At 40.4% G+C, this 26,676-nt stretch overlaps 2 protein-coding genes across 6 annotated transcripts in view; one reads left to right on the top strand and one right to left on the bottom strand.

The window, feature by feature from the left end:
- The window catches only part of LOC148824138 (dynein axonemal heavy chain 17-like), a 43,956-nt gene extending 38,069 nt beyond the window's left edge, over positions 1 to 5,887 (top strand). For both annotated transcript variants that reach the window (XM_088927637.1, XM_088927636.1), the window contains exons 76-80: positions 743 to 925; positions 1,698 to 1,880; positions 2,049 to 2,192; positions 2,382 to 2,607; positions 5,149 to 5,887. In XM_088927637.1, coding sequence (XP_088783763.1) covers positions 743 to 925; positions 1,698 to 1,880; positions 2,049 to 2,192; positions 2,382 to 2,607; positions 5,149 to 5,396 — 984 coding nt within the window. In that variant the 3' untranslated portion in view covers positions 5,397 to 5,887. The remainder of the gene's footprint in view (positions 1 to 742; positions 926 to 1,697; positions 1,881 to 2,048; positions 2,193 to 2,381; positions 2,608 to 5,148) is intronic.
- pgs1 (phosphatidylglycerophosphate synthase 1) overlaps positions 522 to 26,676 on the bottom strand; it is a 42,679-nt gene continuing 16,524 nt past the window's right edge. For 2 of the 4 annotated variants that reach the window (XM_088927641.1, XM_088927638.1), the window contains exons 7-10: positions 23,174 to 23,680; positions 14,311 to 14,459; positions 11,939 to 12,110; positions 522 to 5,330 (exon numbers count right to left, since the gene is read on the bottom strand). In XM_088927641.1, the coding sequence (XP_088783767.1) occupies positions 11,991 to 12,110; positions 14,311 to 14,459; positions 23,174 to 23,680 (776 nt within the window). In that variant the 3' untranslated portion in view covers positions 522 to 5,330; positions 11,939 to 11,990. Of the gene's footprint in view, positions 5,331 to 6,219; positions 6,259 to 11,938; positions 12,111 to 14,310; positions 14,460 to 23,173; positions 23,681 to 26,676 lie in introns of all 4 variants that reach the window. The other 2 variants (XM_088927640.1, XM_088927639.1) reach the window with 2 other exon arrangements.

Genomic DNA, 26,676 nt, shown 5'->3' on the forward strand with positions numbered 1-26,676 from the left:
TGTATTATAGGAACACATAATGTAAACACTACCACGTAGCCTGATATTGTTACATCTCATAAGGTAAACAGGACAGAGCCATGTCAGTGCTGCAGCACGAAACCTCTTAAAATACTCCAGATTGCTGCAGTGGGTACCAGTAGGTGGCACCCTTCCCTCTTGATCAGAATTTCCAAACCAGTATACTTCAGTGTAGCAGCAGGAGCCACTGCCATAAGAGGTGCTGTTCTTCAGATGAAACATTAAACACAAGTCCAAACTACGTGGTTATTAATATCCATGCCAGTGTTGGTTATAGTGAGAGATGTTCAACTCAGTGTCCTAGTATACTTCCACCCTCGGCTTGTACAGTCTGGACGTCCTAAACTCCCCCCTAATTTAATTGGTGGTTACTTCTAATGTCTCCACCGGATCACCTGAACATTGGGATACTGCTTTGGGATACAGTGCATGAAAAGCACTATGAAAATAATTATTATTTGGACAATAGAATTTTAGAATTAACAGCAGTAAATGGCTTTGCAATGCATTGGTTTTATTTTAAAAAAATGAGCATGGTTTGTGTTGCATTATCCAGTATATACAACTTTCTACAGTATATAACACACAATACAGGAGATGAAAATCAAATGATGGTTGACACTTTGAATACAACATGACAGAGCATACCTCTGAAAATGTTTTTTACACAGAATGCATTGGCTACTGTACGGCTGCAAGAAATATGTTCACTGTTTAACAGGGTTACCATGGGTATATAGATGAAACGCTGCCTGCAGAAAGCCCTTATCTCTATGGTTTACATCCCAATGCTGAGATTGGCTTCCTGACCATCACATCTGAGAAACTGTTTCGAACAGTGTTAGAGATGCAGCCCAAGGAATCAGACGCAGCTGGAGGGGCCGGGGTCTCTCGAGAGGAGAAAGTAAGTAAACCATTATTTATATCTGAGAAATATGAAACCATTTCATGCAAGTTAAACAATGAATGCAATTGTGGAAAACATATTGGAACTTGATAAAGTCCTGCTGACTGAAAATACCTCTCAACTCTGAATCGGGGCTTCTGGTGTGGAGAGACAGACATGCTAAAAGACATCAGACAGCAGCCTCAAGGTGGACACTAGCAGGCATTAGTCTTCCAAAGAGCCAGATGTTAATTATATCCCACTGAAGAGAATCTCAGCCACATTCAAGGTGCCCACTCTTTTAAATTTTCCTTTGCATTAAAAATGTGTTTTTTTTAGTTAGAATGATTAACTTATGAATGCATCTAATAAAACAATATATGCATACCTTGTATAAAAGTCATTTCACAACTTAATAACATCAAAATATTCAACTTGGATACTCATAGGTGTAGAGAGACCTGGTGGGACTGCCAGTAAATATTGTTGTACAACTATGAAAGTTTGAGTTTTTATATGAAAGTAAAGTTTTATTTTTCTATCAAAGGAAGTATTCCCACAATACAGGAGTACTTATTTTTCCAGAAATAAACCAACAATTTAGGCCTTAAGGGTTAAAAAAAAAATAATATACTCAGCATTTTTGCTAACTTCCAATAATTCCTTATCAGTGAAACTGACCTATTCATTTAGTCAAGTCAGAGGTGATGAACCATTTTCTGAGCAGCTATAAGGTAAATGGATGAGCCAAGCAGCCCCCCCCCTCTTGTTTGTAAACTTTTTTGTTCAGGTAAAAGGACTTCTGGATGAAATCCTAGAAAAGCTACCAGATGGATTTAACATGATGGAGATTATGGCCAAGGTGGAGGAGAGGACTCCCTATATAGTTGTTGCTCTTCAAGAGTGTGAAAGAATGAACATATTGACCAAAGAAATAAGGAGGTCTTTGAAAGAGCTTGATTTGGGTTTAAAGGCGAGTCTTTCTTTATAAAATGCTATGATTTTTTTTCTACATTGTATATAGTATAGTAAATGGTGAATTGGTGGTGTTATTTATTTTTTAAATGAGCATGATAAAGTCTTTCTTTTATTCAGTAATTCAGTTATGTGTGGAAAAATGAAAAACTCTGTTTTGTAACAGGGAGAATTAACAATAACATCAGATATGGAGGAGCTCTCCAATGCCCTATTTTTAGATACTGTTCCAGAGTCTTGGACAAAGCTTGCCTATCCATCACTTCATGGACTAGGAGCTTGGTATGCAGATCTGTTGCTAAGAATCAGGGTAAGCTTTTACTTGTTCAGAAATGCAACAGTTCACAGTAATTTAATGGAGGTGTGGTAATTTCTGTTTGCATGGGTTTCACTATTAGTCTGCTGGATGGGAATCAGTGAAACTAAAGTTTCCTGCAATGTGTAACAGTGAGTATAAATAGCATTACTGTGGTAAAAGGCTGATGAATTCATTCTTTAGGAGCTGGAGTCCTGGACTACAGATTTTGCCCTTCCCACAGCTGTGTGGCTGGCAGGCTTCTTTAACCCCCAGTCCTTCCTCACTGCCATCATGCAGTCCATGGCCAGGAAGAATGAGTGGCCCCTGGATAAGATGTGTCTCTCTGTGGAGGTCACGAAGAAGAATCGCGAGGACATGACCAGCCCGCCCAGAGAGGGTGCTTACGTGCATGGTCTCTTCATGGAAGGTAGGTTACAGTTTGTGCAGAACATTTGGAAACCCTGGAGTATGCGTTAATAATGACACTGTTTCCAAAAAAAGTAAGATTTTCGTAACCAATACAAACAAACATATATTAAGAAAGTTCACTTTGCGTAACATATCTTCATGTTATGTATTTAATCAAAGGTCTGCAATAACATTTGACAGGGCCAGAAAAACCTTGGTACCATTTTAGTAATGGATTCCTGGAACTTGGAAAAGATAGCAACTTCACATTAATTCATGCACTCTCAGTTTTCAGTCATGAGAATATATTTGTACATTAGAATAAAACAGTTTAAAATGTACATAGTACATTAAGCCAACATATTATGAGACAATATGGGTAAGTGCTCAGAAATACAGTAGACATTTTCAAGGTTTCAGTTCTCTTCTGGAGTCCCCAGTTTAAGCATTGTGTTGTTTCAGTTTTATCACAAAGAAAGACTTTTAAGTTGTAGAATGAGAAACAGAGAATTTTGTTAAAATTAAAAACCTGTAAAAACTTGTTAAAACCACAAACAATTATTGTACACTGGCAAAAGGCACCTAGACTCAAAGTAATAGTCCCCTACCCTCCCCCAGTTTCAAGGGTAAAGAAGATAATTTCTGTTGCTGTTGGTGTCAAGATGAATCACGATTAACAAAAGTACGGCTATTATGTATTGGTAATTGTAATTGTAACTGTTAACTGGTAATTAAACATTTTATTCAGACTTTTTCATTGCTTCACTTTACAATTCTGATACCAGACTGCATGAGTCTCCTGAATCAGTGGGTCCCTATGCTAGGGGTAGACTGTGCTGCTGGCTTTCACTAACTTTCATTAAGACATTACATACTGGTGTTAAGTGATGCTGTTGATCTGTTTACTTGTTCACCATCAAATGCACACTATCTTATAATATCAGCATTATAAACTTTATGATATCTTTCCTCATCTTTAAAGGGTTTTCCCTTATTTCTAGTTAGACATTTCTTAATGTGTGATCAGTTTTAGGAGGTAGAATTAACAATAACATTGTGAGGAGCACACAACAACCCAACGTAGGAAGCAGAATGCCTCACATACTCCCAAAATCAGTTTTCCCCCCATTCTATAGAGGCCCAAGACTGAGTACCATATCCAAATACAGAGTTCTGAAACTGAAGAATACAGGGTAGAGTCAAATTACAAATCCCTTCAATTAAAAGAACTGCAAGTACATTTTAAAAGACATCATAGGAAGAAAAAGTAAATAAATAAGTGTGCAGTTAATAACATGGCTATAACAAAAACTGAAAGAGACAGCAGGCCACAGGACCAGGGCTGGAAGCCATGGTCTGAAATGACCAAGCAGAGTTGAGCATGTCCTCTCTGCCTTCCTCCCATAGGGATAGAATTCCCAGCAGTTGTATCCCTGTGAGTTGGTGACGGACTTTGTCCTCCAAAAAATAATCTCTTACCTCATACTTGAGTTACCCTGTTCTGTCTGTGGTTTAGTGGAGCAGAGATGACATAGCTAATGATGTTATTTCCTGCTCACGAAAACACGGTTTTTGGAGCCTGTAAAAACAATGCTTCAAAACACTCATTAAATACAATCAGTTTGTACTGGAAACTAGTGCAACTAAGGAAACATTTGTGCAGTCTGGAAGATTTTGGAATCCTCAGTTACAGAGGAATTAATATTGTCTAAGAATATTTTCTAATGTGCAAATATCTTAATATCCAATTAGTTACACACAAAAGACAACTTTAGTAATTGTAATTGATATATAAATTACTGTTTATAGAGAATGTAAAGAAAATGACTTTGTAATATTTGTTTGTCACTGTTTTGATAAATTTAATCTCGATTTCAATCTATTGCATGAAGGCTAGATTACTGTACATGCTCATCCTGGGATGAACATGGAATATTTATTTGTATCTGCATACGTGATAAAGATATTGATATTTGGATGTTAATGGGCCAAAAGCAGAACAAACGACACCTTTAGAAGTTCACAGCCTTTTTCCTTCTGGCAAGGTGATGCAGTGCACTCCTTAACATCTGTTTTTCTCATTCCTAGGAAATGAGAAAGACCATATCTTTTGTGATTAACTTCCATATTTTTGCAAAAACTTGCTGAGGATTAATTTTTGCATAATACAAACAGAGATATAGTAAATGTGCTTGGAGTTATGTGCTTAGAGTTGCACCTTTTAGATAAGGAAAGAATGTTATGGCTCTAGCCTAAAGCTGCCAGTAAATTTCATTCCACTAGATTACAAGTGGGATGCACATCTGCAACAGGAATGGTAGGAGGTAGTATTGGTCATTTATTCATAGATAAGTTACTTCGATTTTATAAATGAAAAATTGTTCCATACTACTAGGCCTTTATAATCGTTTCGAAGAGCAAACACTGAATATGAAACAACCATGAAAATAGGAAAGACTAGATAAATGATACCTTTTCTAATGTAATATACCATCAGGAACAAAAGGATATGAGTTCAAGAAATGAAGTCCTAGTTTCCCAATGTTATTGTGCATTGCAGGAGCTCGCTGGGACACGCAGGCTGGGGTGATTGCAGATGCTAGGTTGAAGGATTTAACCCCTGCTATGCCAGTGATCTTCATTAAAGCCATTCCTGTGGACAGGCAAGAGACCAAGAACATCTACGAATGTCCAGTGTACAAAACTCGCATCCGCGGACCAACCTTTGTCTGGACATTCAACCTGAAAACAAAGGAGAAACCAGCTAAGTGGGTACTGGCAGCAGTCTGCCTGCTATTACAGATGTAATCCACAAATGTGTAAAACAAACACAGAAGGAACAGCTTTTGAAAGTTTAACCAGTTTGCAAAGGGAGTATTTTTCAATCTCTGTATGTTGCACTCTAAAGTACACTATCATCCATTCCAAAACTTCTGTTTCTGTTTAGTTACACATAAAGACTAGAATAAAAATGCAAAAAAAGGTCAAGGTTATTTTTTATAAAGGTCAACCATTTATGACATCTCAATTCATCTGTTGGGTGTGCAGAGCTCAAAGATCACATTTCCTTGAACAAAATACAGTCAATAGAACTTAAAAACTAAGGGAAAATGAATGTTTGGAGGGATAACATTGAGAAAGATGAGAAAATACATTAAAGGCACAGGAACACTGTACATCGTAAAACCAAATCAATTAAGGTAAAGTTAAAAACTATTTTATTTTTGTAAAATAGTGAGATAATGTGAAACCGTAGAAAAACTCTTTCAGCAGACAGTGAACATATGTCTACATAGTTCTGGTGAATTTAACCCAAGATAACTTTCTGTTACTGTTCCCTTAACAAGTGACTGGTAGTGCTTTCACCATTTCCCAGAAGAAGTCAAATAACCACCTCCCCTTCCTTTGCCTTTGTCCTTGTGTAAAAGAATGTTAGTATTTCTGCTAAGGACCTTCTGCTTGAACAATGTTTATTCCTAAAAATATACTTTTGATTAAACTATTTTCATCCCTAATTTAATAATTATAAACATCCGTCTTCAAGGAGGATGTTTTTCATTCTTATCCCCACTGGACCTGCAACAGCCATAGTACTGTTAGTATATTATTTAATAATAATATTAAACAATACCTAATTGGTTCTCCTGTTCTTATTGATGTCCAAGTCAATCTACACATAGTAAGAAGACAGATATATCAGAAACCATTTATCTTAGTTAAATTACCATCTTAATGATTCAAGGCTTGATTACCCAATGACTGTATGTTATGTTCCAGAAGAGTGCTGTGTAATATGCCTACATTAATCAGCCACATTAAGTTATGTAATTACCTTCATAAAGACTACTGCAAGGGAAATAACACTTGTCTGTTTTTAAGGGCAATCAAGAAAATCAAAAAGCATGCATACATTATCAGCTTTCATCTGGTCTTCATTCACTTACTCTGTAATATTACCTACTATATTTTACAGTTTTGCATAGGTTGGGAAAACCACTGACTGATATAGCCACTGCACATTATTAATGTAATTTTGTTGCACAAACATAGTACATTTAGCATTAATTATTTTATCAGTTTGTATAGGTAAGAAGCAAAGTACTGCTTTGTTTAACTTTTTCAGTAACTAGACAAAACAAGTTTATATAAACACTTTTACATATAGTTTTAATAGAACCAATAGAAATACTTTTAGAGGATTAGGTTTATATTGTTTAAAATCAGTGCTCCAGAAAAAAATATTGAAAATATATACCACTGAAACTTGTTTAAAAACCCTTAATCCAGAATAAGAAATTCAGATTTCAAATTACTATAATCTTAAAACGAATTTCATTTTAAGATCCACAAGGTGTCAGTCTTTCCCATTGAATTCAATTTATTTATCCTTCATAATACAAGGCCCAGTCTTTATATTTCATATTATTGTGATTACAAACTAATTGTAAATGCACATGGCTCAAATAAATTGAAATGCTATTGTCTTACATCACTGGAGAGTACTTAAAATTAAGAGCATCTAAATGAAATCCCACAAGTTTACAATTTTCCTTCATTTATGCAAACTACAAAACATAAGAAGTCATACATTACTGATTATGTACCTAACAATGTAAATTAGGTTAAAAAACCAATAGCTTACAAATAAAGACTGAAATAAGCTCCTTAAAACTGTTGATATTGTAAAGGTATAGTCACAATATGTCATACAATTCTCTGACCATGTCATTTCACAGAAACCATACAGGTTACTAGTAAAACTTTATCTCCCTTTCAAAATGCCTTCCAAAATCCCAACAATAATGGAATCTCCTATAAATAGTCTCCTCTCATTTTCTTGTAAAAATACATTTTTTAAGCTCTTGATTTTTAGAACAACAACAAACATGTTACTGAATACATTTGCGCAACAGTGTTTCACAATCCAGAACAGAAAAAAATCTGGGTTCTCACATGTACCCTGAGCAATACATAACGTGCTCCTTCCCATCAGTCCTTGTGAAATGTTTTCCAAAGTACAGTATTAACAAAAAAACAGGATGTTTATATCTGCATTATATTTCTCTTATTGTATTTAAGGCAGTTGCAAAAGACACTAATCTGCTTTTTACTAAAAAAACAACATGTAGGCTACCTCTTTTGAAAATGTAAAAAGGGGGAAATGGTATTCTATGATGACGTTATTTTTCCAGACTAATGTATAGAATATCAGGTCCCGAGTCTTTTACAAAAACAAGATGCAAGTCAATGTATCATTTTTATTATAACACAGTCCCATAAAGCATGATCAAATTTAATAGACACAAAATATTTAACAAATATATGAACAGGAAACATATATTAGTATGTACCATGTAATTATGCATTAGTTACTATTGCTAACTACATTAAACATTTCAAGCACTTTCTCTTATTATAACTATTGTCATAAATGTAGAACAGCTAGCAGAATGGAATGAAGATGAAGAACTGTTTATTTTTTAAACAATACATTCAAATATAAAAAAACTAATGTCCCAAAATAACCAAAACAACTGAGGTCTACCCCATGCAACTGCAAATGTTTGTGGTTATTTCTTTTACTTTAGAAAAAAGGAGTGTCTTTTTCTACAATAGAACTTCTAGGACTAAACAGGAAATAAGTGTGGGCTACTAAAGTACTTTGAGCCCCTGTACAAAAGTTTCACGGAAGTCTGTTGCAATGTTTTGCATAGAACAACTCAGGAGCCCTGCTCAACAAGCCACAACAAAGAATCAGTACAAGTCTTAGTGCAATCTGCAGTTCCCAGCAGGGCTGAAGGGACTGCTTGTGGACTGCCCACTGCTCTGCCATTTAACAAAAATGTCTTTTTTCTTGCAAGAATATTAAAGAACATGGTATTATCAACTGAAAGTTGATACCAACGATGAAATAATTTAAAGTCATCGTAAGAACAGGCTTAATTCCTACACAACAAGGTCAAAATGTTTTCAGATTTTTTGTAACAAAGGGTTTCAGATTTCACTGCTCTTTAGAAGCATACAATCAATTCATTCAATTGCTATGCATTTTAAATAAAGGCTTAGGCTTACTCTTGTTTAGTAATAGCTTGGGAATGGTCAGCTCCGTTTTACAGTGGGTCTTTGCATTCACAGAACAAGTATTGTATTGGTATTTAAATAAATCATAACAATATGGTTCATCTCTCATTTCAAGGCTGAATATTACTGGAAAAAAGTCCTGTTCTATTCTCACTGCCTGACAGCTATCACGATGAGGCTACCCTTGAGACAGAAAAACAATTGAAATCCATCAGTCATTGGTAGGTGTATTTGTGATGGAGCCCAAACATGAGTCCATTCAGGCATCTACAGTATACTGTAAGCACACAAGCAGTACTGCACTCTACCATTAGTGTGCAAGATCACAGCAACCACTTTTGCAATTCAACTAAATTGCAACTGTTTCTATCTTATCTTTTTCCATTCATGAACACATCTTTGCATCGAAATCACCTGACCTACTGTACACACCACGTCCAATATTGAATGATTACTATATACTATCAGATCTTCTAGTTCAGTTCCTTAGTATGATGTCTGCAGATGAACAACGTGGTCTATTAACATACAAACTTATATTAATATTTAATATGTAATATAAAAAAATACTCCTCATGAAAGATGGATTTTATGTGAAATATTTAACAATTTTCACTTATAATCACAGATGTCATTACAGAAACCTTAGCAGTTATATGAATTGTCTATCAAATATTTTTGGAAGTGATAAATTAGATAAATTAAATCATTGAAGGTATCCCATTTTTGGCTGTACCACACTGTGCATTCTCTTTGATTGTGGTTCACAGAATGGAATATACAAAGTATCCCAATGCCGAATGGCTGTACAAGTTACTCATTTCTTGGAATCATTTAGATAAGCTAGAATTTGTATGTAAGTATGTACAGTACATCATCTTGGTATACAATGTTGTTCGTATTACAGTACTACACAGACTGGGCTCACACCCTTGTGCGAGTTGAGGCAACATTTGCAGTTAAGGGTAATATCATCTGAAGATTACAATTCAAAACTCTTAAAGGACAGCAATATTTACTAATACAGATGAAAAGCCCTAAAATATTTTAACCCAACACTAAAAGATGAAGCAATTGGACAGGACAGAATACAGAACCACATAGTTGGGAAACAGTGGTGGATGAGCATAGCCTGATCTTAAAGAGCACGTATAGCACTGGACTTGGAACACAACAGAATTGGTATTATCATCACCACAAAACAGTGCAGACATGTAAATACTAAAATTTCTACTCAATACCTGAGGTTATCACTGATGCTAAGGAGTACGTATACACTTTGAGACTAGGAAGAAAAATGATTAAAAAAAAGATAAGAAATTTAAAACAGAGGTAGACTTTCATCATTTGCTGCATAATTTTAATTTTAGAATTATATGATTGATTTTTAAAAATCCAGTTTCTGGAAAAGAAAACGATGATCATAACAGAGCCTTTTATCTTTTCTGTATTTATCATAAACAGAGCCCCTTACTATAACTGCTTTTAGTTTTTTCTAAAACTCTTCCACCTACACTTTATAAAAACTTCAGAAGATAACCCCGGTAAAGATTGTTTTTATCTGATTAAAGGGGGAAATACTAAGTGTACAAAGCATGCTGGCACTGGTTAATGTGAAAACCCTTCTGGCATCAGTATGTGCTGATAAGATCAGTGTGAAGGAATGAAAATAGTTTGGCTGTTCAGTATGTTGGCAAAATAGCACCTGGTGTATAAGAGCTGTAAGCTTAACGATTGCAGCATTTTCCCCAGACACTCTAAAACAGAATGGTCGGCTATAGAGAGCTCATCAGCATAGTGATGTTCTGCAGCCCTCAATAGCTAGAAAAAACATATTCCGATCTAAAGCTTACAAGTGGTTCAAGAGCCGACGATCAGTATCTCTATTTATAAAACCTGTATGTCTCTGGACTCTTAACATAAAGGCTTGCTTTCAGGTTCTTAGTAGATCCAGTACTCTAGCTTGTATAAATGGGAACCTGCATTTCTGGGAGTTACTGTGCAATGGACTAATGTGTTGGGAGGCATGTACACTCAGTCCACTTAGTGCTAAAGAAAACAGGACAAGCTTCAGCCTGGTAAGCCTCTAAGCTTGAGTATGCTCTTTTATTTTATTTCATGCCATGGAAAGTAACTGTATAACTGTAATTGGTATAAAACTGAATAACAAATACTTGTTTAATCTTCTACTTTAATGTAATAAAAGTATTCATTAAAGTGATAAGATTTCTGAATTAAGTGTTTCAAACATTATCACTTCATAAGAGCCCGTATAAAGATGTAATACACTTATAACCACACGGTCAGCGGCTATCCAGACCGCTCTTCTGAGTCTCCAAGTGCAGGTTCGCGCTAGTCTGTGATCAGCCAAAAACAGAGCCAATGCGAAGCACAGAAAAAAATATTAAGAAAACTGACAATGCACAGAAGTATAAACATGTCTCCATGTATTCATCTGGCACATTACAGTGGATCTTTGTAGTGATGTTTCTAGTCCAGCCCTATGAAGTATAATACTATTGAAAGCAGAAGTACAGTTACATTGTATTGATCAAGTAAGTCATGGGACCCCTGAAAAAAAATTCCAGCATGACATTCTAACTAAAGTGACCATCTCTAAAATCCATACCAATGCAGTAATTCCTTCACCACTTCTCTTTAGTGAAAGATGCTGTATTGGAGAGCCCCTATGCCCAATTTCACTAGAAAGAGAAACTGCACTTCAAAAGGAGGAAAAATATTTAACCTCTTTAACAAAATTATAAAGAGGATGTTGAAAAGGTTATGGTTTCTTTAGAATTTAGTGGTAAAGATGTGATAAAAAGCCTTTAATGTGAATCAGAAAACGACACATTTGTGGAAACTGTTCTTTGGTTGTTCTTTAAACACTTAGATTCTTCCCCCCAAAAAACACTTTCCATAGGCTGAGACAATCTGGACTATTAACTGCATATATGGATCCATCATTTATCAAATAAGAGACTACTGAGAAACTATGGCATTGTTTCAAAAAATGCATCAAGTCACACTATAGTCTTTATGATCTGAATCCAGTCAAAAGGCAGTGAACCACGATATCCTTCAATTCCCATCAACATTTCTGCAAATCAGTGAAATGTCTGCATGCCTCATACCCTGTGCAGGACTTTGTTAGCAGCGGGAAGGTTAAGAAGCTCTGTAGAGCAAAGGGGTTGTGGCTTGGGTGGTCTGGTATGTTTCAGGACTCTGTACAAGGCAGACTGTGACTTTGGCCGACAGCTCTTCTGTACCTGTTCCTGGTAGTGCAGAGCAGCATGTTGATGCAGGGGGTCTGTCTCCTTGTTAAAAGAAGTTCTTGATGAATGGAGTGACCAGTTTGACCCACAGCTTGACGTAGCGGTTAGGCTGCTCGAAGGTGGAGGAGGACACCTCTGTGGAGCGTTGATACAGCATCTCCTGTTCCTGTGGGATGACCATTCCCATATTATCATCAAGAGGACCAGCCAGCATGGAAGATCAACTCACTTCTGACTCCCGAGTTCTCACAGGCCGAGGTCTTTTTGATTTGTACCTACATATGTCACAGTTCCTTATCACTTTTTATAGAATTAATAAAATATAATTAATAGAAACATAACATTTATAAATTATATATATATAAATATGCACTTCACACATTTTAACAAGCAAAAGGTATAAAGTTAGAAATGCTTCCCGGTCTTTTTTTAAACCTTAGGCAATGTAAGTTTAGTAATAATGAATATGGACGGCCTCTAGCAGACCAAAATTCAAAAGGGTCTGTGTTGAATTTTAATAAACTTGAAGCCCAGACTGCGCTACTGTGTTGACAGGCAGGTGACCTTTGTATAGCTGAAGAATGCTTAGGATAGTTGAGAATCTACAGGGCTCTAGGAGTGTGGAAAAAGCTATCCAGTCAGGAAACAGCAGGATGAGATCCTTTAATTACTACTAACCACCAAACACGGACGGCACAAAAGAAAGACAGTCACAGGGAGCTAGGGAATCGCTCCAACTCACAGAGATTTCCAGGCAATGTGGTGCTTAAAATTATTAAACTTATTTCCTGTTTTCTTTAATTCCCAATAAATCACACTCAACACAGTGGTCTTTTCAGCTGTTTGGGAGTCACTGTACCATAAAGGAACAGGGTGAAAGTATGAGGAACAGTGGAATGCCTGGTGCGCTCTTCAGGGCTCTAGCTGGCTGTCACTTCTTAAAACTGAGTATCGCCATTTGCATCAGCTACAGACCATTGAAAATAAATTGCAGACTTGTGGCAGAATGTAAACTCTGCCATTCGGATGTACGCGAGCAAGCCCAGTCGTGTTGCGAGTCAGGTTAAGCAACTCACCGAACAGTTTTTGTTGTATAAAAAAAATGTTTGGATGTTAGAATTGTCCTTGGTCCCAGGTCTCGGACTCCCCCAAGCTAATGAGCATTGGGTAGATCAACCTTGCTTTTCAGTGCCGAATTCCTTCATCTCCTAAATTGGGAGATCCTATGGGATTACCATTTAATAACTTAAGGTACAATCACAATCCCCTTTCAGATACACATGAATGTACAGTAGGTACTGTCCACAGCAACCCATCGGGCAACAGCTTGTCCGTGTTTCCTTTGCATCAAGCAGACAAGAGAACATGTGACCCCTCCCCTATCCAGGATGGGTCACCAGTCCATTTCAGGGATTACCCCATGCAATGCTAGTCTCCCTTCATACGGCTACATGTCAATGGAGATTAAAAGAAATGACCAGAGCTTTTCAGTGTGCACGTTCTTCTCCTGCACTGTTATGTTGAATGTTCTCTGCAGTGTCAGCAGCTGTAATCACATATCCCATTCTGTTTTTTTCCATCAGACATCTGCTTCTGTGAAATATTTCCCTCTGATCACCTTGTGAAGGTGTTACTTGTCATAACCAAGCCAGACAGGCTGCACATTTTTCACCGTAAAGACCAATGCAGTCTTGTTGGCGTTACACTGTGCTCTGTACATAAGCTCTTGAAATGAAAGCAGACTGTCATTAAGCTCTCTTGCAATTTGTTCTAACCAGGCGTAGGCTTGATTAAAGAGTTCTTTGTGGTTAACTTGATGAGAAAAAAAGTAAACTTCAGCTAAGACAGAGTCCTGGAAAGTATGTCATATTTCAACAGATTCATGCCGGAGCACTCAGGCAGCATTTAGTTCAGATCCATTTCCCAGAAACAAGCAACATTTACTTCATTCTTGTTTAATAGGAGAACGTTCAATTCAGCATACATTACCTAAGAGAGTCTAGCAGAACTGTGGAAAAACCTAGTCTAGCCAAGGGAGTTGGGGAAAAAAAATAAGAAACCTGGATGAGGCGAGCTTCTCCTTTTTGGCCATCCTTAATCCTTGTTGAACAACCGCATGACCATTTTGAGATCACTGGGGCTTTTGTCAGCCAGTGTTAGACATCTGAGCTGGCAAAGTGTCACCTAAGCAGACCTCTGTCAGGGCAGCTGGTTTGAGACAAATAGGCTGTTGTGGCAACATTAGGACTACTGGAATTAAGCAAAATGATGAAAACCAGAATTCAACACAAAATAAAAGGGCATAATTAAAAACACAGCGCTTAAAAAATCAGGACTCAAGCTGGGAAGGACCCTTGCAGTCCTACCTGCTGTAGCTGTGCCTGCAGCTCCTTGTTCTCCGTCACAATGGCAATCTGGGCCTCCAGGTCTCGGTGAACAGAGCGGTACCCAAAATTGGGTGAGCCAATCAGAGTGAGGCACGGTTTGTCACTCCCCTGCAGGTAGTACCACAGCCCTACAGGGAGACAGACAGAGAGGCCTGTATGAGCGGAGAGACGACACGGGCACAGACCTGTGGCTGCCAGTGCTCTTTAGCACAGAGGGAGCAATGATGCTAAGAGGCATTTCTATCACCCGGTAGACCGCTGAAATTTGTGGATCATGGAAGCTACACTTTTCACAGGCTCACACGAGAACGAGGAGTCCTGTGACTCATCAGAGCCACGCGGTTAGACAGGGCGCTCACAGGAGCACCGGCACCGCGGTGCAGCAGCGTCTCTCTCGTGCCTCCGACGCCTCCGCAAGCTCGCGGCCGCCTGGCAGGTCCCAGGCGAAGAGGCCCGAGCCCCTTCAGGGCCCAACCCGCCATGCCGGTGTTTAGCCAAGGGAGCTGGGCTACTGGCTGGATTATTCTAGCATCCCCTCGCAATTTGCCCTTTTCCAGCTCAGTCGGATATCTTATGAACACTGCAAATCGCTTACATGCGCCAGATAGTTTGTTATCTCCATCGTGATAAGGCATTCTCAGATGTGAATTCATGCACGTCCCCTACCCAGAGTTTGCTCAGTGAAAGAACAAAGAGAGACGTCAGGCATCTCTTCCTATAATTGCTTTAAAGAAAGGAAACCCTCATATCGCTTTTTTTTTTTAAAGGTCACTGCACCAATATTCAGTGTTACAGAAATGAGTGACAAGTTCTTGAGTCTCTCTCTCTGAACGTATGGGAAAAAGAAGGTTTCTTTTCTTTTCAGAAAACCACAGGTAGTAGATTAAAGTGGTAACGTGACAACAGCAAGCTTACTGAGGTACAGTTCGCAGTTCACACAAGACAGCCATCGCGATGCGTTTCCACAGGCCACCCACGCTCTACCCGTGTCATGCCCACACCGACACGAATCGCTTACCGACACACAGGGCCGTGGAAGGCCGCACACACTCCGACTTACAGGCACTGCCACAGGCCCACACAAACAGAGACACAAACACAGAAATGGATGCGCCGATGCAATCACATTGAATTAAGGCAAACGTAAAAAAACAGGAAGACAAGGTGCGTTTCATGTAGAGCAACATGCCTGACCACATAAGGGGATTTTTATAATTCTTCCTATACTTAAATTTTAACTGGCAAGAGACTATAAAGATAAAATGATACAGTAGGATTAATTAGGTATATTATACACAAGCACCACCTCATACTCAATGAGCGAGACAGAAAGTAAATATAATCTAACAACAGTCCCAAGCTGTCTCTAGCCGAGCGTGACTAAGGATTCCCCATGTTTTAGTGAACAATCTGCAGGCGTAAGTCAGCCAGGGCACTAGCCAGGAGAAACAGCGACTTCTGCAACATGCAATGACACTCCTGCCTCTCCGCCGTGCGCCGACTCTCCTGTACGGGAAGATCAATGGCTCTGATGGAGGGCTGCTTGGCCCTCACTGCCCCCTGTGCAGTACAAGAGAGTGCGCGTGGAGCCGAGACTGGGGAGAAACCACTGATGACTGCAGTCCGGGACAGAGTGTCTTTTTTTAAATGTTGTATACTGCGAGCTTGCTTATCATCAGGGTGAACTGCCTGAGACATCTTTGCTACTATTGCACATGCATTCATTATCCAAAACTGAAACACCTTCTGAGCTGAGCCCTGACTTCTCACTCCTTCCTGGCTGTATACATATGTATATATGCAAGAACAGGAGTCTCCAACCCTTAGAGAGTCCCAATCCAGCAAGTGTCTATTTTCTAAAGTTGGAACAGGTCACTCATTTAATTAATCACTTATTTACAGGTGATGCCGTTTAACAGAACTCTGGTGCTTAAGGGTACTTAAGAGTTTCCCACATCTTTAAATTACTTACTTTAAACAAATTGACAATTTTCATTGTGACTAATTAAGATGGCATATCTAAGACTTCAGATACTGGGTGATGTAGTGTTAACCTACAAAATCTGCTGTACTGAGGCTCTGCAGGATAAGGACAGGAGATCTCTGTGCTAAAAGTTAAAAGGGAACTCCTTACCCAGGCCTTTTCTAAACACCACTGATACATTCATACCCAGATACTGGTAATACATGGCCTCAGAAATCAGCCTTTCAGCACGTTGTCTTCAATACGTAGTAAACATGTAGGCAAAGGAAAACCCTGAGGCTGAATTTAGATCACCTCACCTCCTGAGAAAAACAATTAAAAGCCAACGCTTCCACTGTTCCTGTAGTGAATACTTAACAATGTAGACAATTCACCTGAAAGAGGATGCTGTCTGCCAGAGCCACAGTAAATAACTGCAGGCTCTGCCATGCAATGCTCTAGCCCTGATCCTGGACACCTTCCAAACCACTACATTTTATGGGGCACCCTAAAGAAATGGGGAGGAGGGGGAGGGAGCTGTCGAAACATTGTATTGCCCTATTCGAATTTTCTTTTGTTTTAGGATTTAAAAAAAAATCTTTCACAAAAAAGCAAATGAGTTCCTTAATGACTGTGCAGATGCTTTTTGCCCACTGGCTTCATCAGAATGATATAAACTAGCCAAAGTGCAGCTGTATGAACTATGCACACTCCTTTTTACAGCTGGGTTCTGAAAGTATGTGTTATCCTGATGAAGGAAAGGCCCAAACATTAACAGCTGCAATGACACGTTTTTTTTTTGCTTTCATTCATCTCCCTAGTGCCACTTAGTTTATTTCCACAATACGTCTTTCTTGAACCTCAGCTTTGCCAGCTTTTCCTGTTAAAGAAGAGTTTTGCCTGTTTTTCCTTTAGCTCTGCAAATTAGTCTCTCAGTGCAAAATCGGGCACGAAATCAGGTTCTTGTGAGCCAGGCAAGAACGAGGCATTTCACCTCAGTCCAGATGACCCAAGTAAGGGGTTCACAGACAAAACAGCCTTTTACAGGGAACACAAACCTGATTACCCATAACCAGGAAAATCCACATCACTAAATACGTGGCCAAAATTCACACCTCTTTTGTAGAACAGCAGAATGAACTAGGCTAATGTCTGTTACATAACAAGCAACAAAGAATACTATACAATAAGCATTACATTTAACAAGTTTATCAAGAAAAATCCATAGCTGATCATTTTGCCTAAAGAGGTTCTGTAACGGAAGCAAAACAATCTTTGACAAAGTGCTTACTGCAAAGCCAGATCGCATTATCCAACACAAACTGAATGACAAGTCTCTTTTCAATTCATTGGTGTGTGAATTTAAAAAAAACACTATGCTCATTTAAATCAATACAATATATTTACCAATTAAATGAAAATATACCAATTTTAACCTTTAATGTTTCAAGACCATATAGGTATGGATCGGATATATAATTTCCAGCAGGCATTGTGAAAAGACATTGGTGATAAATGGGGGGAAAAAAACGGCCAAATCCTGTTATTTCCCGATTAAAATAACAATTTCCAGGAATGCCCTGTTGCTTGAAACATTAAAGGAGTGACCCTAGAGGTCAGCCCCAGTCCAGTAAATGTTTAAGATTGATTAACTGATTTGCACAGCACAGCAAAATCCCACACTCAGCCCCCCTGTCCTATATAGCACAAGAGAGAAATGAACAGCCACACAACACTCAGCTGTGGCTCTTCTGCTTTTCCAGGTAAGGAATCTGTGACTCAAATGACGTTTTTTTTTTGCTTTAAGCAAGCGGATGATTTCCAAACAATCTCTGTAATGACTGCTAGAATCCAAGAAATTACCCAGGGAAAATCACACAGAAGGACAACTTCCTCTTTCAAAGACAAAGCTGCTTGCTTCCTCTTTGGAGGATCGGCTGCACCGTGGCAAAGGGAAAGGCAAAGAAGGTCAATCGACGGTAAACTCAGTTCTGTGGAAACAAAGAACTACAGAATTTCCTTGATCTGTGGGTGTCTGTGCGAAGCAGGGGGCAGGACAGAACAATTCGTGCAGGAATGTCCTGCTTCAGTGGTAACCAGTACGGGATTTACTGTATCTTTAGAGCATTCTGCTTTCAGAAGTTAAAAACATTTTTAAAAAATCTTGAATTCTTCTTTTAAATGTCAAACAGGAAAAAAAAAGTACAACTTTTCTAGAAGCTTTCAGAGAAAAACCAAAGGATACAGAGAGCTCAGACAGGGCATGGGGAATGGATTATGATAAGAGTACCATAACAGGGGAGTGTAAACGGAAATAAAAATAAAACACCCTTCCCCCCCAAAAAATCACATACTGGTACTAAAACCACTCTATTTACCTCATGTGAAAAAGTGACCAATATATAATCTCTAATGCACTTTAAGGGTATTTAATTCTACAAATCATTCTCTACGTCTACCAAAGCCTGAAACTTGTGCCCTGTCATTGTGGCAAACAATGCACATTATGAACAGATTTCTATGTAACAGTACAGGATACCTCATCTACAGTAATGAGACACAACTGCAAAAATGAAATCATCAAGAAATGTTCCTGGTTCAGCTGGTTTCTGGGCCAAACACAATAAGTGCTAATAAACTTCATCTTTCCCAGAAGAGTAAAAGCGGTGTTATTTGCCTTGAAGGACATGGCAAAATGTCCAACCACAGACAATAGTTGCTTTGAACAGTCAGGAATAAAAACAAACAAAAAATTATCATAACTGAATATACTTAGTGAATAATCTCTCCGCATTGTAAACTGTAAACTAGACCTACAGCGGGGGGAGGGTTAATTTCTAGTCATCATATGCTTGTTTTATTACAGTATATACAAAACTAAACTGCTAATGTTTGCTTACAAAACATGTAGAACAAAATTACAGTTTATCAGGCCAGACTTATTAAGGGTCATCCCAATTTCAAATACAAATTCACTCCAGGTGCTCAAGAGTCTTAATTCATGGTCAAAGCACAGACAGGAGTACAGGAGTAAAGCCAGCTTTGAAAGATTAAACCCACTGCAAAGAGATCTGTAAACGTTTCAGTAGAAAGAAACATTAAAATGCTTCTATTAATCAAAGGTCTTTGACACATTTCATGTGCCGTCCTTGAAACACTATAGAAAACAATAAAAGACAATGATTAAAAAAAAACAAGTGGCTTCGACCACAACAAAAAGAGTCAGTCTTCACTTTGCAGAGGCTCAGAAAAGACACGCAGTGCTGGCGGACACGCACGTCAACTAATGAGCAAGAATCATTCCATTTTAAGTTACTTTGTAGGTTTCTCACTTTTTGGTTTTCCACATTGCAATGTCTACAGAACTATTCAAATCAACGAGGCTACAAAACAAACAGGAAACAACCAGGAGCTAGATAAGGAACAGTTTAATCCATTACCTGTTCAGACCTTTTTTTTGTCAGTGATATCTCATTGGAATGGCTGAAAATGTGGGAAAAACAGAAATAAAACAGCCGTTCTTTTCTTTACCTTGCCAAAATACTGAATTTTTACATTTAACAAAAGTAACCCCCTCGTAAAAGATCATTGGATTAAGGCACTGAAATACACCCTGTCACGCTAACATCACTAATGTATAATCTAATTCTGCACGGACACCACTTTTGTAAGAAACGAACAATGAACAGATAAAAGACTTATCTACAAAAAAAAACATTATGATCAGAAACCATGGAGGGCTTTATAAATAAGGCTGCGCCCTGACAAGAGATCTGTGTGATTAAAGGCACTATGACCAAGACAAATAATCCCCTTGCTTTATGAACAAGTGAAAGGCTATTTGTGTACGTTGTCAGGAGAAGATGTTACACAAGCACCACACCTTACCACACCTCACCTTCTCTTTTCCTGCTTTCTCCAGCAGTGAGAAGAGCTCAGAAAAGGACAGGCACAGAGAACGTGTGATAATGTGCGATAACCTCTAATCTGGCTCCCAGGCTCAGTGTTTTAATAGCAGAGTTCCTGGCACAGCCTCTGCGCTGCTGCAAGGCTGTGGGGGGGGGGGCGAGCGAGGGGCCGGCCAGCTAGTTCCAGGAATCGCCTGCATGCCATCACCAGAGGAGCTGAGGAAGGAAGCCCCAGAACGAGGAGCCTGGGCCCCCAACATCCCATCCATCTCGTCTCTCTCCTTCAAGCCCTCCACCGGCACCCCCAGACCCGGCCCTGCCCCCACCCTGCAGAGCCCCATTCCAGGAACAAGCCTGGCGCCATGGTTACCACCACACACGGTGGCACGTACAGTTGTACAAGTGGGGGGGGGGGGGGGGGCTGGGAGCACCTCCTCCTGGCAGAAAGAGGGGAGCCGGAAAATCAGGGATTTTACGGACCACAGCTTGCAGCTTCGACGACGCTCACCTCGGCGCCTCCCAAAACACCAGAAAAAACCACAGCTTCGGACAGCAGTGGCAACACGCACACACACTCGCAAAGAGCACAACCACTTGTCACAATAGCGCATTATTCGGAATGAGCACGACAGATGTCCTTCATTGAATTTGCTGCCCGATTAAAAAAAAAAAATGGGAGAACTGAATCTGCAATTTGAGTCTGCAGAGCCGCAGATGCAAGATAAATCTTTAAGATTTTGTGACAATATTAAGGGGCTCAAAGTTACAGGAAGGGGGCTCACAGGAAGAAAAGGCAGGAGGCAGGAGGCCGACCAAAGCCGAGACCCCATGGCGGGAGCAGACACTGCCTCGCCTGGGCTTCCGTCTGCAGAGGACTCCCACCAGTCAGGGGCTCCTGCTCGTATTGATGGACAGCGACGCTTTCTTCCAGCTCCTGTCCCCTTTGGCGTCTCTGTTCTCTGCACAGATTAACCTGATGGGGCTCCAGGTTAACATCACAATACCTTTAATGGCGATTGATTGTTCCCGGCTCCTCCAAATGTATTTTTCACTCCATTCCCACTCTGATCAAAGCGCCCAGTGTTTACTAGAAATACCAGGGCAGCACGGCTTTATTAAATAAATAAGAAGACTTCTTATAAGCCCCCGCGGTTCTGCATGACAACATTAAATTGAATTCCAGCGAAGCCGTTTTCCCGATCGTGGATAATTTCCATAAAGGCATTTCTGTAAAGTCAAATAATTTCCCCTCACATGCTGCCCCCGGATAAAAATAGTTAATTTGCTGTTGGGTTGTCTTGTATACATATATCAATCGGCATTTTTATCACAAGATGGGATCTGAGCAACAGATCTGTATGTTGTAGATGTCAGTAATTCAACCAAATCATTGTTTTTAAATTCTGACATCGACAACTGTAAAACAAATAATGACTCTTTTTATTGTTGCGTGAAGCACAGTGGCAACCTTACTCAACAAACATTAGCTCAGTTTAATTAACCAAAAGAGTTTCAGCCATTAGGTTTGTCCTCTGGGCATAATCAGCATAACAGAAAGCAGTGGGAACACACCGATCTGAAGCCAAGGCAGAGGAGCAGCACATCTGAATATCCAAATGTTCAAAAGTAGACGCTTTTGCTAAACATTCTTAAGTGCCAATAATTTGTGCATACCCATACCTGTCACAGCTCCATTTATGTTCTTAAAAAAATCAGATTACAGATCAGAACAACCAGCAACAAAGGCAAGAGTGAACCTCATAGAGAACTGCCTTCAAACTGATAATAAATTTGCTTCTTCGTTTAGTGAGTAAATTTACAGCTTACTTCGAGCAGAAAGTAGATGGCATACTTTGGAAATCCAAAACATTGCAGATCACAGATAAACCACTGTCATTGTTAAAACACCCACATTGTGTGTGCTGAGAGAGAGTGTATGTCCAAGTGCTAGAGAAGAATTCATCATGAAAGATTATCCCCTTTAAGCCATTTGTTAAGGCTAACTTAACAGTAATTGTATTATGGACTTCAGTATAATGGTACAGTACATAATACAAGTACATAATGCATAATTTTATTTGTGTCTCTTTTCCTGTAGATCTAAAAAAATTGTACTCCAATACACTGACTGCCCAGAATCTCACAAAAAACATCCAAAACAGAAGACTCTATGCACACATTCATCACAGAGCAGGACAGTGCAGCACAGCACATTGTTTTGTGTTTCACACTGCAAACAAAGAAAACAGCCATGAGTTTTCTAGAACAGCGGGTCCTGCTTGTTTTCTTGTGAAGCTGAGGGAACTGGCTCTAGGCTTGCACTGTACATTTGCAATTCCAGTAAAACTGCACTCTCAGCTATGTTTATTGAGATTTTAGGAAACTAATTTCCTGTCAAGCCAGTGGTTCAAGCCTTGTTTTCTTTGGGCCCTGTTTTAGTTGGAAAGAACGCTGACTTTTCTATTAGTTCTAGTTCAGAAATCCAGGTCAGAGCTCAGAGCGAGCACTTATTTTGTGTGCATCTAGAAGAATAACACTCAGAAGAGGCACCACGCTGGCTGTGAAAGAACCAGCCCATGGGGCTTGTAGCCGAGGAGCTGGGAGGCTGAGACTGAGGAAAGGTCTCTGTTGTGAGAGTGGGGTAGCTGATGAGCTCCTTGCTGAAAGGAACTGACAGAAAAGAGGCACATCTTACAGGAAAGTGCAAATGAGTCTGCACTAAGGGGAACAAATTCCATCCTGTCTCTTTACTGTGTGCGCTTTTGGCATGTTTGTGAGACTTTCTAAAGTTTTTAAGCATATACCCCACAGCTCCTGTATCAGGCATATTTGAGAGGTATCTAGGGACGCACTGGGTAGTTTCACAAAAGCAACGGAGAGACTGAAGCAGTGGCGCCCAGCAGCAGTTTTTGTGGCTGATCCGACGGCCGAAGGGCCACAATTTAAAAACCAACACCCGCTTCCGACTCACCCTTGGCGTGGAAGGTCCAGTTGCGCTGGTGGTACTCGTGCAGTCTGATGCGCTCCTGCTGGCCCAGGCGGCAGACCCTGCTGTAGAACTGCCTGGCGATGTGGACGTAGGCCGCGGGGATGGAGCCCGCCACGCCCTTGGCGCCGAAGAAGCCGTTGACCTCCGGAGACGCCAGCAGGATGCGGTAGTCCGCCGCCGCGCTCAGCAGCAGCTGCACGTACGCCCGCGTGAGGTTGAAATACCCCGAGGTGAGGTAGATGCGGCAGTCGCCCCCCGCCTCCGTCAGCAGCCTCTTGGTCACTTGCTCGTCCAGGCTGATCCCCAGAGGCTTCATCTGCACCAGGGGGAAAACCCACGTGTCCTCCCGGCCCGGCCCGGCGGCCGTGCCCTCGCCCGCACCCTCACCCTCTTGCGCCGCGGTGACCTCCAGACGCTGCCTGGCGCGCGCAGAGTTCACCACTCCCATGACCCGCTGGCGAGCCGCGGCAGCAAACTCTGTGCGGTCACCTGGAAAAGACGTGGGCATCAGCGCCTGGGCTGACCTGGGCAGGAGAACTATTATAAACCGTGGGAGGAAATGCAACAGAAAGCTCTCAAATAAACATCCCGATAAACTTTCAAGCCGTCTTCTTTAATATTCGATACGCGTACGACAAATGACCAGTATTAAATGTTTGTGAATAAATAAAGCAAGGCCCAGCATTGATTTTTCTGAAATGTTACTGAATTTAGTCACAGCTCGGGGAAAATCATCTTTAAAGACTTTGCAAGGAGGTGGAGGCTGGGGAGAGGCACTGAACACTCACATTTTGCAATATTTTTTTGCTATTTGCTATTGCACTGCACTGGTCTCCAACCCGGCTCCTGGAGAGCTCCATTTCAGTCGGCTTTAAATCATCAATTTCTAAAATTCCTGGTCTCTCCTGCTGAGAGATCATCTGGAGCAAAATCAAAATATCCTTCAGCCCTCAAGAACCGGCGATACCTTCACTGGAACACAACTTGCTAAACCAAGTGTCCCTAATCTTTGAATAGCAGGTGATTTGGGGTGATCTGCGAGACCAGCTCGATTGGGGCTCTCCAGGGCCAGGCTTGGAGAACTCTGTCTTGATGCTCGAAGGCATTTATGAATTTAAAAAAAGGGGAGAACATTTGTAAACTGTTAGGGCCTTACATTTTGGATAAACAAACAGATAATAATAGGGAAAAAAACACAACTTAATTTTGGTTGCGGTGCTACTTTACGGTATTTTATTTAATGATAAACAGATGAACCAAAAATGTAGCCTGTATGCAAGTGTGGCAAAAGCAAGCTGCAGTAACAGCACCTTTAATACAGTAGAGCGAAGCGCAGTGACAGACGCATGCTTTCCCCCCTCCAAAACAGCACAGCCCTGCTCTGGGGGGTCGGGATAGACCACCGAGAAGAGGCAGGGAGTGCAGGAGGCCCCCAGGAATTCAGACAAACAAGGGAGTCGCCCTGAACGAGATGAGCCCTCCTCTGAGGGAGGGCAAAACAACAAAAATAACTCAAAAAAGAAAAAAAAAAGAGAGGAATGCGCCTATTTTGTTTGGAAACACGGAACAAGTGGCAAAAAATGACTCATGATTGATAATGGTAAGAAACAATGCACTCAGACTCCAGCGGATTTTACAACAACGGCTTCTTAACTCCCATCTCCGACAACCGGGAGGCGTCTTCCCCACCCAGCTAGCTTTCCCAGACACTGCCTCGGGCTTCGGCGACGGCTTTGCCAGCAGCCCTTCTGCAGCCTTCGGTTCGGCCGCGGTCTGCAGAGGTCCCGAGCGGAAAGCAGGAATGCCACCAGCCTGCAGCGTTAGCCTCACACTGCTCCCAGTGAGTGCCCGGGGGGAGGGGGGGGGGGGGGGAGAGCGCACTGCAAGCTTCCCTGCCTCGTACTGACCAAACCATGGCTGGGCTGGGAGGCCGTGGCTGTGGCTGTGGAAGAGCAGCTATAAAATGAGTAAAACCTGAAGGGAGGTACTACTGAGGTACTGAACACCCATCCTCCTGGCCTTCCAGGACAGTCCCACAGGGCGGCCCGGGTCAGGGCAGCTATATTCGGGAGCCGAGACCACTCCGCAGTCCCTGGAGGGAACCGTTCAGATACAGTAAAGCCAGCAGCACAGAGCTGCACGGTTTCCTGGCACTATCGCAGATCGAGTTTCCAAAGACGGCTCGTGCCAATGCATACAGAGTGCTGAATCGAGCAGCAGTTCACTGCGTTTAAATTTAATGACTCAGATCACCCCCTCAGCCGTCCACTGCCAGCCGTACTTATGAATAGAACGGCGCACAGCAAATGAATGAAGAACGGCTCATGTAAAATCTAACATTGTTTAAAAATTAAAAAGGTGTCTTGTTTCAGGTTGTACTCATCGCGCTGAGGTCACACTGAGGAATATCCTGCTGGTGTCTGTCCGCTAGGATACTGAAATTACTCTCTTTTCAGCTCACTCAGATTATTTACCAACATCATTATGACTTCAGAGAGTTATTTCTGGAATCCAATTCAATTGAACTTCTTCTTACTCTTATTGTGTCATTTCTTATTTTTAATCACTGCGTTTAGTACCGATATTGACAATCAAGAACACTTTCTTACAATTATTGTGTTTTCAGTTATCTGACCTTTGCTGAACTTGGTGATCTAGCCATGAAAAACAAATGTTTCCTAACAAAATCTGAAAAAAACTATCAGCACCTACTTCCAGCGGCAAAAAAACTGCAGATACCATAAACAAAACGAAGATAGTTGTACATAAAATTGAATTTATGCATATAAAAAGCAATGACATACATCCTTAGTTAAATAAATTTTCTTTTTGTGTCTAGTATTGAACAGTTACTGTCTCCTTTCTTGAAAAGTGATGTCCAAGGAACAAGAAGACCAGTTCTTTGACAAAGATGCAGCTGTGGTGTCTATCAATCTCAGCTGTGGCATCGCTTTGCTGTAACTTATAACCACAGATTCATAAATTGAATCAGCACGATAACTGATTGCATTAAGAATACCGTAATAAAATGACATCTCAGTCATCTCAGCAGCAATCCCACAGAAGCCACAAGAGGAGGGACGGAGAGAGATGGGGGCGAGAAAGGAGATCAGGCGCTCAGATGGGCATTTCCTTTCATCTTTCACAACCCTTCAGCCAAGATGGGCTTACAGCAAGTGCAACATGTCATTCAAAGACTTAGGAACGACAGATTCATTTCAGAACTGATCTGTTTTCTGGCAATTTATTGTAAAGGGAAACCAGAAAATAATAATCAACATAATCCGTTATTAGATGAATCAGCTCAAGGCCGAAAGGGCTGTCGGAAGTCTAGAATAAGATGAAGCTCTATAAAACTACTTTCTAACACCCCAAACCATTTTCTCTTTTCTTTTAAATTCCCTAACTTTTACCCTTTAGTGTATACGTCTTACACTATACCACGTTGCTGTAAACGCTCAGTTCCCAGTTATAAAAAAACAGTA

The sequence above is a fragment of the Atractosteus spatula genome, chromosome 11 (assembly GCF_055471065.1).
Source record: "Atractosteus spatula isolate fAtrSpa1 chromosome 11, fAtrSpa1.hap1, whole genome shotgun sequence".
Classification (NCBI taxonomy): Eukaryota; Metazoa; Chordata; class Actinopteri; order Semionotiformes; family Lepisosteidae; genus Atractosteus; species Atractosteus spatula.